Below are 13,918 nucleotides of genomic sequence, written 5' to 3'. Positions count from 1 at the left end.
TGCTGCCCAGGCAGGTCTCGAACCCATGGGCTCAGGCATTCCACTCACCTCAGCCTCCCAAAGGCACGGGATTACAGGCTGAGCCACCGAGCCCGGTGTGTTTTCTATTTCACTGGGGGATAGAATCCTCCAGGAGGGAACTTACACAACCACCCACCACCATCCCTACCCACCTGACTGTCTCTATATTCATATATTCTACTTTGTTCCCTGTTAATGTGGATAGATTGCTCCAGATATAAGCCAACTTCTCTTGACCCCATTTTTTCTTACCATTCCATCTCTTTCTTTTGCAAGAACATCTCAAAAGAGTTCCCTAATTTCAAACATCTCAAAACTAGTTTCAAAGTTTTTACCATCTACTCTTGTCAAAAGTCATGGTGACTTATGTTGCCAAGTTCAATATTATTCCCCATTAAATGTAGTTTCAGTTACCTGCAGTCACTCATGGCCCGAAAACATTACATGGAAAATTCCAGAAATAAATAATGCATAGATTTAAAATCAGATGTCTGGCTGGGCTCAGTGGCTCAGCCTGTAATCCCAGCACTTTAGGAGGCCGAGGCAAGTGGATTGCCTGAGCCTGCAGGTTCGAGATCCACCCAGGCAACTTGGCGAGACCTCGTTTCTACAATAAATCACAAATTAACCAGGCATGGTAGTGTGTGCCTATAGTTCTGGCTACTTGGAGGACTGAGGCAGAAAGATCGCTGGAACCCAGCAGGGCTAGGCTGCGGTGGCTGGGAGCGTGCTACTGCACTCCAGTCTAGGCGACAGAGTGAGACTCCAACTCAAAAAAAAAAAAAATGGATGTCATTCTGAGTAATAAGATGAAATCTTATACTGTCCCTCCTCTGTCTCACCTGGTATGTGAATCATTCATTTGTTTAGCATATCCATGCTGTATGTGCTACCCACCCATTAGTCACTTAGTAGCTGTTTGGTTATCAGATCAAAAGGTTATAGTATATAGGATTTGGCACTATTTGCAGTTTTAAACATCTATTAGAACATATTCCTTGTGGATAAGAGGGAATTCAGTCAGTTCTCAGACCTCCACTTATTTTATCTGATCATTCACATTTTATTTTGTTTCTTCTTAGTAAAACGTAGGATTTAAGAGACCACAAGTTTTTGTCTATTTGTTCACTGCTGAATACCTAATACCTAGAATAATGCCTGGCACATAGTAGGCCTAATAAAACATTTGAGTGAATGGATTAATCAATAAAAAGACTGGCAAAACTTAAGGGTGTTTAAGTGGTGTATTAGTAGACAGATCCACTAGAGAGTAATAGGCTAACAGTCTAAGAGAAAGGGAATAAATAACAGAGCATCAAGATCCCCAGGGAAGTAGAAACATATGGGCTCCATAGCACAAGTAGAGGGATGAACGTTTGATAGGATGGAAGGGAGGAAAGGATGGATAGGCATGCAGGTACATTAGCAGGTTTGATAGTGACAAGTTGAGACAGTTTCTGTCTAATGGCTTTATTTTCTCTCTGAAATGGGAGATGGTATTATATGCTAAGTAATGAGGTGATGGACAGTGGTCTCGGGAATTTAGGAAAAGTGTAAAAGTTTGGAAATAGTCCTGTGGAGAAAGGGAGAGGAAACTGACTAGAGAAACAAAGATTGTCTCACAGTGTTGAGAGTCCAGCTGAGGATTGTAATCATGAATTTATAAAGCATTATTTTCTGTATAATCTTGGTAAAGCTTTTCCAGGGGAGGAAAGAATGTTGGATAGAGCACATTCATAATGTTTATTATCATCATTATAAATTATTTTTTATTTTAAAAAGTTCTGGTTCTTTAGCCAGGTCTCTCTATCTTCATAGAACATTGTTCTGTTACCCATAAAAGGCGCCACTAAAATTGTGGCCTGAGCATGGTACCCACACTTGGAACGTACCATAGGTCACAATTCGTGAAATACCTAATTTAACAAAAGAGTTTTAGCTTAAAACTTAACCACATTTCTTATAAAATTATATAAGAAGAGTCAATATTTGTCTTATAAATATTTTATGTTAAATAAATGGATTTAGGCTTAGTTTTACTTCTTCAAGTTAGCAGTAGTTGGGTCAATTAAAAAATGTCTGCATAGAAGACTTGAAAGCATTTGTCTGTGTTTGCTTTTTTAGGGGCAAAGAGGCCCCGAGTCACTTCAGGTGGTGTATCGGAATCTCCCAGTGGATTCTCTAAGCACATTCAATCCAATTTGGACTTTTCTCCAGTAACCAGCGCTTCTAGGTAAGACTAATAAAGATTAAGTAGTTATTGAATGTATTATTCCCATGAAGAATAATACATGTATGTTTTTTTTCTTTCTTTTTTGAGTTGGAGTCTCACTTTGTCAATCAGGCTGGAGTGCAATGGCACGCTCACAGCCACTGCAGCCTTGACCTGCTGGGCTCAGGTGATCCTTCTGCCTCGGCCTTCCAAGTAGCTGGAACTACAGGCACGTGCCACTACGCCTGGCTAATTTTTTGATTTATTGTAGAGATGAGGTCTCACCAGGTTGCCCAGGCTGGTCTCAAACCCGTGGGCTCAGGCAGTCCTCTCACTTCGGCCTCCCGAAGTGCTGGGATTATAGGCATAAGCCACCATGCTTGGCCTGTATATTTTTCTTAATATAATTTTATCAGTTTGAGAATGGTTGTGTGGTATAAGAAAGGCCTAACAGATTTTATTTTACTAAAGACATATTTTCTCCTCTGTCTTAATGCCTCAGTGAAGAAAATGTGAAGTACTCCAGTTCCCAGCCAGAACCACGGACAGGTCTTTCTCTATGGGATACCAATTCCTCATACATTGATAAACTGGTACAAGGGATCAGTTTTTCCCAACCCACATGTCCTGATCATATGCTTCTGAATAGTCAGTTCCTTGGAACCCCAGGATCATCACAGGTAAGGGAATTTTATTTTTCAAATAAATAATGGCAGCCATTTGTTTTTTTATTGTCTTTTTTTTTTTTTTTTTTTAGTTGGAATCTCACTCTGTTGCCCTGGCTGGAGGGCAGTGGCAGGCTCATGGCCTCCGTAGCCTTGACCTACTGGGCTCAGGTGATCCTTCTGCCTTAGCCTTCCAAGTAGTTAGAACCACTGACATGTGCCACCACATTAATTTTTGTGACTAGTTTTTTGATTTTTGTAGAGACGAGGTCTCGCCTTGTTGCACAGGCTGATCTTGAACCCCTGAACTCAGGCAATCCTCTTGCCTCTGCCTCCCAAAGTGCTGGAATTATAGACTTGAGCCACTGTGCCCGGCTTTTTTTATTGTCTTGAAGTCTTTTTTATGTGTAAATCTTAGGTGTATAGCTTTTATTTTATTTATTTATTTATTTATTTATTTATTTATTTTTGAGTTGGAGTCTTATTCTGTCGCCCAGACTGGAGTGCAGTGGCACGGTCCCGGCCACCACAGCGCTGACCTGCTGGGCTCTCTACCTCAGCCTTACAAGTAACAATTACAGGCACATGCTACCATGCCCAGCTAATTTTTTTTTTATTTATTGTAGAGATGAGGTCTTGCCAAGTTGTCCGGGTGGGTCTGAAACCCGTGAGCTCAGGCAATCCCCTCACCTCGCCCTCCCAAAGTGCTGGCATTATAGGCTGAGCCACTGAGCCTGGCCCTAACTTTTAAATTATATACATTTTTGAACAAGAAAGAAAGAATTAGAGGATGCCTTCATCAAAAGTAATTTTAAGTAAATAGAAAAGAATTTTTAGACTTAAGTATCTCTGATATGGTTGCTTTTAGTCATAGTATATTTATTCAGTTTTTTTCTGTATGACATGTAGAACCCCTGGCAGCGCTTGGTCAAAAGAATGACACGATTCTTTACCAAATTGGATGCAGACAAATCTTATCAATGTCTGAAAGAGACTTGTGAGAAGTTGGGCTATCAGTGGAAGAAGAGTTGTATGAATCAGGTATGTCTCATCGATTTTCTTTTTATTTATTTATTTGTTTATTTATTTATTTAAAAGATGTGGGGTACAATTCAGGATTAATTGATATTCATTATGTCTTTTCCTGAAGTAAAACTTAAATATTTGACTAAAAACTATCATCAGTGTATTTCAGAAATATAAATTAATTAGTTTAATTTGAAAAAGCAGCAATTTAAGTTTAATGAACTTAAGTGAAATATTCTTTACCTCAAGAAATTATATATATGTGTATATATATATATATATTCTTTTTTTTTTTAGGTTGGAAAACATAGTTTATTTAGAAAGTAAATTAGAGAGAGGAGATTCACCTCACCAAGGTTGGGGAGGGGCCGAAGTTAGGAAGCATGATAGCCATAGCTCAAAAAAAAACTCTGGACACACCAGAGTTTAACAAAGCAATGGCCAAGCAATAATATTTCTTAAAATTCCTCTTTAAAATTATTAAAAATAGTAAGTAACTGGAGTCATTATTTTCTTGAAAACTACATATGCTTAAATTGTAGACAGTAACTGTTGACTCCTTTCTATGAAAGAGGAATAGATTAGCAATCCCAGACTTCTTTGCATCTCCCCTGATTTCAACTACCAATTTTTATTATTTATATTATTATAGCATAGGACATTATATTCTAATATGTCTTTAAGGGTTTTAAAGAAAATGTTAATGTTGTGAAAGACAAATAGGGGAGCTATTCTGTATTGAAGAATATGAGAGGCCTAATTACTACATGCAATGCGTGATCTTTTATTAGATCATAGAGTTAAGGAACTACAAAGGATGTTATTGGAACAATACAATTTTTGTATCACTGTCAAATTTTTTGGGTGTGATGTTAATATTTTGGTTTGTAGGAGAGTATCCTTGTTTGTAGAAGAAATGTGTTGAAATGATATCTGTAACTTAGCTTAAAAACCTAAATAAACAGCAAACAACTACATAAAGATAAGTAAACACACACATCTAACTAGATGAGGCAAATTAATGGTATATGGCTATTGTACCTGTCTTTCAGTTTTTCGGTAGATTTGTGAGTTTTCAAAGTTAAAAGTTAGGGGGCGGTGTTATTATATAGAAATCTGAGGCCAGCCTGATCCTTTCTCTTGTTTAGGTGATTCACGTTTTTGTAGGTAGACTTAGTAGAGATAAAATTTGCATAACATTAAATTAATCACTTTAACCATTTTGAAGAATACAGTTCAGTGATTTTAGTATATTCACAAGTTGTGCAAACAATCACCTTTATCTATTCCAGAACATTCTATCACCACAGGGAAAAAAACTCTGTACCACTTGGCAGTCACTCCCCATTTCTTTCTCCCCCATTCCCTAGCAACCACTAATCTACATTCTGTGTCTGTGGATTGCCTTTTTAAAAAATTTCTTGTAAATATAATCATATAATATGTGGTCCTTTGGGTCTGTCTTCTTTTTTTTTTTTTTTTTGAGTTGGAGTCTCACTCGGTCACCTAGACTGGAGTGCAGTGGCACATTCATAGCCACTGCAGTCTTGACCTGCTGGGCTCAGGTGATCCTTCCGCCTCAGCTTTCCATGTAGCTGGAACTACAGGTGCACACTACTACGCCCGGCTAATTTTTGATTTATTGTAGAGATGAGGTCTCACCAAGTTGCCCAGGTGGGTCTCGAACCCGTGGGCTCAGGCAATCCACTCACCTTGGCCTCCCAAAGCACTGGGATTACAGGCTGAGCCACCGAACCCAGCCTGTCTTCTTTCAATTAGCATAATGTTTTAAAAGTTGCTCCATAGTGTAACATGTATCAGTGTTTTATTCCTTTTTATTGCTGAATAATTTTCCATTGTGTGAAATACTGTAAAATGTAGTAAATTATTGTACTACATTTTGTATATCCATTCATCCATTAATGGACACTTAGGTTGTTCTTACTTTTTGACTATTATGAACAATGTTGCTATGTACATTCTTGCACAAGTTTTTGTGTGACCATATGTTTTCAGTATTTTAGATATATGGGAATGGAATTACTTGGGCATATGGTAACTCTGTTTAACTTTTTGAGAGATTGTCAAGTGTTTTTACAAGGTACTGTACTATTTTATATTCCCACCAGCAATTTATGAGGGTTCTAATTTCTCTACATCCTTGCTAACACTTAATGTCTTCTCTTTAATTATAGTGTATCTGAAGTGTCTCATTTTGCTTTTGATTTACATTTCAATAATAACTTATGATGTGGAGCATATTTTTCAAATGCTAATTAATAATTTCTTTTTTTTCCTTATGTGCTTAGAATTGTATTGATGTTCACAATATAGAAATATCTATGTCTTATCTATATTTTAACTACTTTTTAAATTTTTGAATTGTAGTAGTTCTTTTTATATTCTGGATGCTAGAACCATGTTAGATATCTGATTTGCAAATATTTTCTCCCATTCTATGGGAGAAAATTTCATTCTTTTCTTGATTTTGATAGTGTTCTTGAATGCACAAAAGTTGTTTTTTTTTTTTTAATTTTAAAGATGTAGGATTAGGTATAAAATTGGTCATTGTGTAGGTGAAGTTTGGACTTCACTGTTCCCCACTTCACCTGGTTTGCAATCAGGTACTCTTATTGATGAGGAGGAAGTGCCCCCTCTTCCTCTGCTGGCAGTTTCTCACTGCTACCAATCCCTTTCTTATGATATTATGATAACTGTTTCACAAGAGTTTTATGATAACAGTATTATGATAACTGTTACACAAGAGTTTTTAATTTCGATGAATTCCAGTTTATCTGTTTTTTGTTACTTCTGTTTTTGGTGTCAGGTTAAGACACTGTTGCCTAATACAACATCATGAAGATTTATACTTACGTTTTCTTATGACGGTCTTACAGGTTTTGACTCTTACATTTAGATCTTTGGTCTATTTTGAGTGAATATGTGGTGTGAGTTAGGGAACCAGGTTCAATAATTTGCATGTGGATATCCAGTTTTTCCAGTACAGTTTGTAGAAAAGACAACTTTTCCAAATGGATGGTCTTAGCACCCTATTGAAAATAAATTAGTCATAGATGTATGGGTTTATTTCTGGGCTTTCAGTTCTGTTCCATTGATGTATTTGTCTATGCTTATGTCACTACTACACTGTTTTGATTATTATAGCTTTGTGGTAAATTTTGAAATCGGAACGTATGAGTTCTCCAAGTTTGCTCTTTCTCAAGAGTGTTTTGGTTACTTGTGGTCCTTTGTGTTTCTGTCTGATTTTAGGATCATCTTATCCATTTCTGCAAAAAGGAATTTGGAATTTTAATCAGGATTACACTGAATCTGTATATTAATTGGAGGAGTAGGTTCATTTTAATACAGATTAAGTATTTCTTATCTGAAGTGCTTGGAACCAGAAGTGTTTTGGATTTTGGATTTTTTTTTTGTTTTTTTGGTGTTTAGAATATTTGCGTATACATAATGATGAGACCCAAATCTAAACATGAAATTAACTTATGTTCCATATATACCTTACACACATAGCCTGAAGGTAACTTTATACAACATTTTAATAATTTTGTGCATGGAACAAAGTTTGCATATGTTGAACCATCAGAAAGCCAATGTGTTAGGTGTGGAATTTTCAACTTGTGGTATCACCATGGTGCTCAAAAAGTTTTGGATGTAGCCAGATGTGGTGGCATTAGGTGGAAGGATCACCTGAGCCTAGCAGGTCAAGGCTGTGGTGGCTGTAAACATGCTACTCCAGCTTGGGCAACAGAGTGAGACTCTGACTCAAACATATATATATATACTTTATAGTCTTCAGTGTTCAAGTCTTATACTTCCTTAATTAAATTTAATCCCAAGTTAATTAACTTGCTCTTCCTTTTCTGTTTTCTCAAGTGTTTGTTCTTTTTGATGCCAGTGTAAATGAATTGTTTTTTAAAATTTCCTTTTCAGATTGATCATTGCTAGTGTATATGCAACTAAAATTTGCATACTGATCTTGTATCCTGCAAATTTGCTGAACTCACTGATTAGCTCTAGTAGTTTCAGAGTTTTTTTTGCAGATTTTTTAGAGTTTTCTATGTATAAGATCATGTTAGATAGACCTACAGGAAATAGTTTTAGTTGAACAGAAATAGTTAGTGAGAGTGGACATCTTTTTCTTGTTCCTGATTTTAGGGAAAAGCTTTGAGTCAGCATTAGTGTGATGTTAGCGATGGGTTTTTCATGGATCCCCTTTATCAGGTAGAATAAGGTCCTTTGTATTCCTAGTTTGTTGAGTTTTTTTGTTTTTTTTTTTTTAATCATGAAAGGTATTGGATTTTGTCAGATCCTTCTGTGTCTATTGAGATGATCATGTGAATTTTTTTCCTTTATTACTATGATATATTACATTAAATGATTTCTATATTTTGATCCAATTTCATTCCTGAGATAAATCTCACTTGGTCATGGTGATGTCTCTGTCTGGCTTTGGTATCAGGGTAGTTGCTTCACAGAATGAGTTAGGAAGTGTTCTGTCCTATTTTTTGGAGGAGTTTAAGAAGAATTGATGTTAATTTTTCTTCAAACAATTGATGGAATAGAGCCATCTAGTTCAAGGGTTTTCTTTGTCAGAAATTTTTTGATTATTGACTCAATGTCTTCATTTGTTAAGGATAGACTTTCTATTCTTGAATCAGTTCTGGTAATATGTGTGTTTTTAGGAATTTGTTAAATTTTGGTTATCCAATTTGTTGGCATGTAGTTGCTCATAATATTCTCTTATAATCCTTTTTAGTTATGCAAGGTTGGTAGTGCCATCCCCATTTTCACTCCTAATTTTAGTAATATACGTATTATTATTCTCTTTTTCTAGGTCAGTCTGCTTAGTCAACTTTGTTGATTTTTTTTTTTTTTTTTTTTGAGTTAGAGTCTCACTCTGTCGCCCAGACTGGAGTGCAGTGGCACACTTCCGGCCACCACAGCCTCCATCTGCTGGGCTCCGGTGTTCCTTCCGCCTCAGCCTTCCAAGTAGCGGGAACTACAGGTGTGCGCTACCATGCCCAGCTAATTTTTTTTGATTTATTGTAGAGATGAGGTCTTGCCAAGTTGCTTAGGTGGGTCTCGAACCTGCGGGCTCAGGCAATTCACTCACCTTGGCCTCCCAAAGCATGGGATTGCAGGCTAAGCCACCGAGCCCAACCAACTTTGGCGATCTTTTCACGGCGCTATCTTATTTTCTTCTTTTTGAGTTTAGCTTGCTCTTTTCTATTTTCTTTTCTTTTTTTTTGGGTTGGAGTCTCACTCTGTCACTCAGACTAGAGTGCAGTGGCCGCTCCCGGCCACCGCAGCAATCCACCCACCTCGGCCTCCCAAAGTATTGGGATTACAGGCTGAGCCACCGAGCCCGGCTGCTCTTTTCTATTTTCTCAAGTGATTGCTCTGGTTGGTTATTGATTGGAGATCTTTTTTTTTTTTTAGAAAAAAATATTTAGAGCAGTTTTAGTTTCACAGCAGAATTGAGCAGAAGATACACAGATATCTCATATGCTCCTTTCATTGTCCTCCACTAGAAGGATAAACTTGTTACATTTAATGAACATACATTGTACACATCATACACCTGAAGTCCATAGTTTACATTAGGGGTTCAGTTTTGGAGTCATCCATTCTATAAGTCTGGACAAACTTATGATGACATATATTAACCATTATAGTATACAGAGTAGTTTCACTGTTCTAAAAATCCTTTGTGCTTCATCTGTTTCTCCCTCCCTACCCTCTAATTCCTGAAACCATTGATCTTGTACTGTCTTAAGTTTTGCATTTTTCAGGTGTGGTATATAGTTGGAATCATACAGTATGTAGTAGCCTCCCCTCCTTAACCCCCCCAGGCTGGTGTGCAGTGGCATGCCCATGGCCACTACAACCTCAGCCTGCTGGGCTCAAGTGATCCTTTCACCTCAGCCTTGTAAGTAGCAGAACCATAGGCATGTGCCACCATGCCCAGCTAATTTTTTGATTTATTGTAGAGATGAGGTCTCACCAAGTTGTCCAGGCTGGTCTCGAACCCCTGGACTCGGGCAGTCCTCTCACCTCTGCCTCCCAAAGTGCTAGGATTACAAGTGTGAGCCACCATGCCCGGGTATAGTAGCCTTTTCAGGCTGGCTTCTTTTACTTAATAATATGCACTTTAGTTTTCTCCATGTCTTTTCATGACTTGATAGCTCATATATATATTTTTTAGTGCTGAATAATATTTCAGTGTCTGAATGTACCATAGCTTATTTATCTATTTATGAACTGAAAGACAACTTCATTGCTCCTAAGTTTTGGCAATTATGAATAAACCTGATATAAACATTGAGATGCAGGTATTTGTGGATATAAAATTTCAATTTCTTTGCATCATATGGTAAGAATATGTTTAGTAAGAAATTTGGTATTCCTGTCAGTAGTAAATGAGAGTTCCTGTTGCTCTACCTCATTCTTTTCATTATTTCAGTTTTGGTATGTTGTATTTTCATTCATGTCAAAGTATTTTCTAGTTTTTCTTGTTATTTCTTGTTGACCCATTGGTTGGTTATTTAGGTGTGTTGTTTAATTTCTACGTATTTGTGAATTTTTTAAAGTTTCTTTAATTGTTGGTTTTTAATTCCATTGTAGTCAGAGAACATATTTTATATGATTCCTATCTTTTAAAATTTACTGACTTTTTTTTTTGGCCTAATGTGGTCTATATTGGAGAATGTTCCATGTGTACTTAAGAAGAACATGTGTTCTGCTGCTGCTGGGTACTGTTCTATATATGTTTGTTAGGTCCTCTTGCTTCATATAGTGTTATTCAAGTCATTTATTCTTTTATTTTTTTCTTGCTTTTGTATTCATTATGAATGGAGTGTTGAAGTCTTCAACTCTTTTTTTTTTTTTTTTGAGTTGGAGTCTCACTCCATCACCCAGACTGGAGTACAGTGACCACTCCCAGCCACCGCAGCCTTGACCTGCTGGGCTCTGGCGATCCTTCCGCCTCAGCCTTCCGAGTAGCCGGAATTACAGGCGTACGCTACCACGCCTGGCTAATTTTTGATTTATTGTAGAGATGAGGTCTCACCAAGTTGCCCAGGCGGGTCTCAAGCCCGCGGGCTCAGGCAATCCACTCACCTCAGCCTCCAAAAGCGTGGGATTACAGGCTGAGCCACCGAGCCCGGCTGTCTTCAACTCTTTTTGTTGAATTTATTTCTTACTTTAATTCTGTCAATTTTTGTCTCATTTTGGGGATCAGTTGGTAGGTGCTCATGTTTGTAATTGCTATATCTTTTTGATGTATTAGCTCTTATAATAGTTTTTTTCCCCCTCTCCTAACAATGTTTCAATTACTTTTTTTTTTTTAAAGAGAAGGAGTTGGCCGGGCGCAGTGGCTCACACCTATAATCCCAGCACTCTGGGACAAGGTGAGAGGATTGCCTGAGCAATCCTTGCTCCTCAGCCTTCCAAGTAGCTGGAACTACAGGCATGTGCCACCATGCCCAGCTAATTTAACATTTTTTTATTAGTTCATTGTGTCTGATATTAGTATAACTACATCAACTCATCAGCTATCTTTTGTGTGTGTGTTTTTAAAGACAAGGTTTCACTATGTTGCCCACATTTGAATACAGCAACTATTCACAAGCATGATCATAGTGCACTATAGTCTCAAACTCTTGGGCTCAAATGATCCTCCTGCCTCAGCCCTCTGAGCAGCTGAGATTATAGGCATGTGACACTGCATTTCGTTGTCAGCTCTCTTTGGGTTATTGTTTTCATGGACTATGTTTTTTCCTTTTCCTTTTAACTTATTTGTGTCTCTTAATCTAAAGTGTGTGTCTTTCTGTCTGCATTTATTTGGATTATTATATTTTAATCTATTCTGCCAATCTCTGCCTTTTAATTGGAGAATTTAATCTATTTTACTTTCATTGCGATTACTAATAAAGAACAACTTATTTCTGCCTGCTTCCTATTTGTTTTCTATATCTTATATATTTTTTGTTTGTTTGTTTGTTTGTTTTTTGAGTTGGAGTCTCACTCTGTCGCCCAGATGGAGTGCAGTGGTCGCTCCCGGCCACCGCAGCTTCGACTGCTGGGCTGTGGCGATCCTTCCGCCTCAGCCTTCCAAGTGGCTGGAACTACAGGCGCGCGCTACCACGCCCGGCTAATTTTTGATTTATTGTAGAGATGAGGTGTCGCCAAGTTGCCCAGGTGGGTCTCGAACCCACGGGCTCAGGCAATCCACTCACCTCAGCCTCCCAAAGCGCGAGATTACAGGTTGAGCCAAAATTTCTCCATTATTTCCTTCTTTTGTTTTCAATGTATATTTTCTAGTATGCCATTTTAATTCCTTTCTCATTTTTAAAATCTTTTAAAAAGATTTTCTTTTTGTGATTGTGCTGAGAATCACAATCTAATTTTGTTTATTTATTTAATAGCTTTTGGGCTACAAATAGTTTTTGGTTTATGGATACATTTATTGTATAGCAGTGAAAAAGTCTGGGTAACATGTAACTCATGATCAAGTTCATAAAATAGAATTTTTATTTTGGTTTTTTATTTTTATTTTATTTTTTTGAGTTGGGGTCTCGCTCTATTGCCCAGACTGGAGTGCAGTGGCATGCTCCCAGCTGCCACAACTTTGACCTGCTGGGCTCTGGCGATCCTTTCGCCTCAGCCTTCCAAGTAGCCAGAACTACAGGCACGTGCTACCACGCCCGGGTAATTTTTGATTGATTGTAGAGGCAAGGTCTCGCCAAGTTGCCCAGGTGAGTCTTGAACCCATGGGCTCAGGTAATCCACTCGCCTCCGCCTCCCAAAGTGCTAGAATTACGGGCTGAGCCACCAAGCCCAGCCAAATAGACTTTATAAAAGGAATTTTGTAAATGATTAAATTTATTGTAATGACCAGGAAATAATTTTTTTATAAAAAGAGAAAAAGTCTGAGCTTTAAGTGTATCCACCAGCCCTACCTGTGTACAGTTTACTCAACAGGTGATTTTCAGCTTCTTATCACTGTTCTGCCCTCTCTCTGAGTCTCCAGTGTCCATTATACCATTCTCTATGCCTTTGCCTATCTTTAGTTTAACTGCCACTTATAAGTGAGAACTTGGAGTGTTTGATTTTCTGTTCCTTCATTAGTTCACTAAGTATGATATTCTCTAATTCTATCCAGGTTGCTACAAAAGGCATTATTTCATTCTTTTTTTATAGCTGAATAGTACCATGGTGTGTGTGTGTGTGTGCACATGTATACCACATTTTCATTATCTACAGATCCATTGATGGGCATTTAAGTTGATTCCATATATTTGCAATACAGTCTTAATTTATAGCAATCTAGTTTTGATTAATAACAACTTAATTTCAATACTATAAAGAAACTTTGTTCCTATATGGCTGTATCCCCCATGCCGTGTTTGTCACAAATTACAACTTTGTGCATTATGTACCCATTAACATAGATTTATAATTATTGATATATAATTATTGCTGTATGTAGTTTTTTAAAGAAAAAAACAGGAGTTAAAGTGAAAAAAGTAATTATTTTCTTTTCGAGTTAGAGTCTCACTCTGTTGCCCAGGCTGGAGTACAGTGGCATGCTCATAGCCACCACAGCCTCGACCTACTGGGCTCAGGCAATCCTGCACTTCAGCCTTCCAAGTAGCTGGAACTACAGCAAGTGCTACCACGCCTGGCTAATTTTTTGATTTATTATAGAGACGAAGTCTCACCAAGTTGCCCAGACTGGTCTCGAACCCCCATACTCAGGCAATCCTCTTGCCTCTGCCCCTCAAAGTGCTGGGATTACAGGCGTGAGCCACTGTGTCTGGCTACGTATTATTTTTTATATTTACCAAAGTATTTACCTTTACCAGTGTTCTTTATTTTATTTTATTTTATTTTTTGCATGAATTTGAGTTACTATTTAGTGTCAGCCTGAAGGACTCCCTTTAGCATTCTTTTTTTTTTTTTTTTTTTTTTT

General features: G+C 37.6%; 1 protein-coding gene across 3 annotated transcripts in view; it reads left to right on the top strand.

Annotated features, from left to right (window-relative positions):
- Positions 1–13,918, top strand: part of CHEK1 (checkpoint kinase 1) — a 36,350-nt gene that overhangs the window by 16,305 nt on the left and 6,127 nt on the right. For all 3 annotated transcript variants that reach the window (XM_008071420.2, XM_008071422.2, XM_008071421.2), the window contains 3 exons: positions 2,146–2,254; positions 2,736–2,913; positions 3,808–3,939. In XM_008071420.2, coding sequence (XP_008069611.1) covers positions 2,146–2,254; positions 2,736–2,913; positions 3,808–3,939 — 419 coding nt within the window. The remainder of the gene's footprint in view (positions 1–2,145; positions 2,255–2,735; positions 2,914–3,807; positions 3,940–13,918) is intronic.

The sequence above is a fragment of the Carlito syrichta genome, unplaced genomic scaffold (assembly GCF_000164805.1).
Source record: "Carlito syrichta isolate Samal-C Ts95f unplaced genomic scaffold, Tarsius_syrichta-2.0.1 Scaffold314325, whole genome shotgun sequence".
Taxonomy (NCBI): domain Eukaryota; kingdom Metazoa; phylum Chordata; class Mammalia; order Primates; family Tarsiidae; genus Carlito; species Carlito syrichta.
Note: the sequence above shows the minus strand (reverse complement) of the source record. Positions and strands in the feature narration are given on the sequence as shown.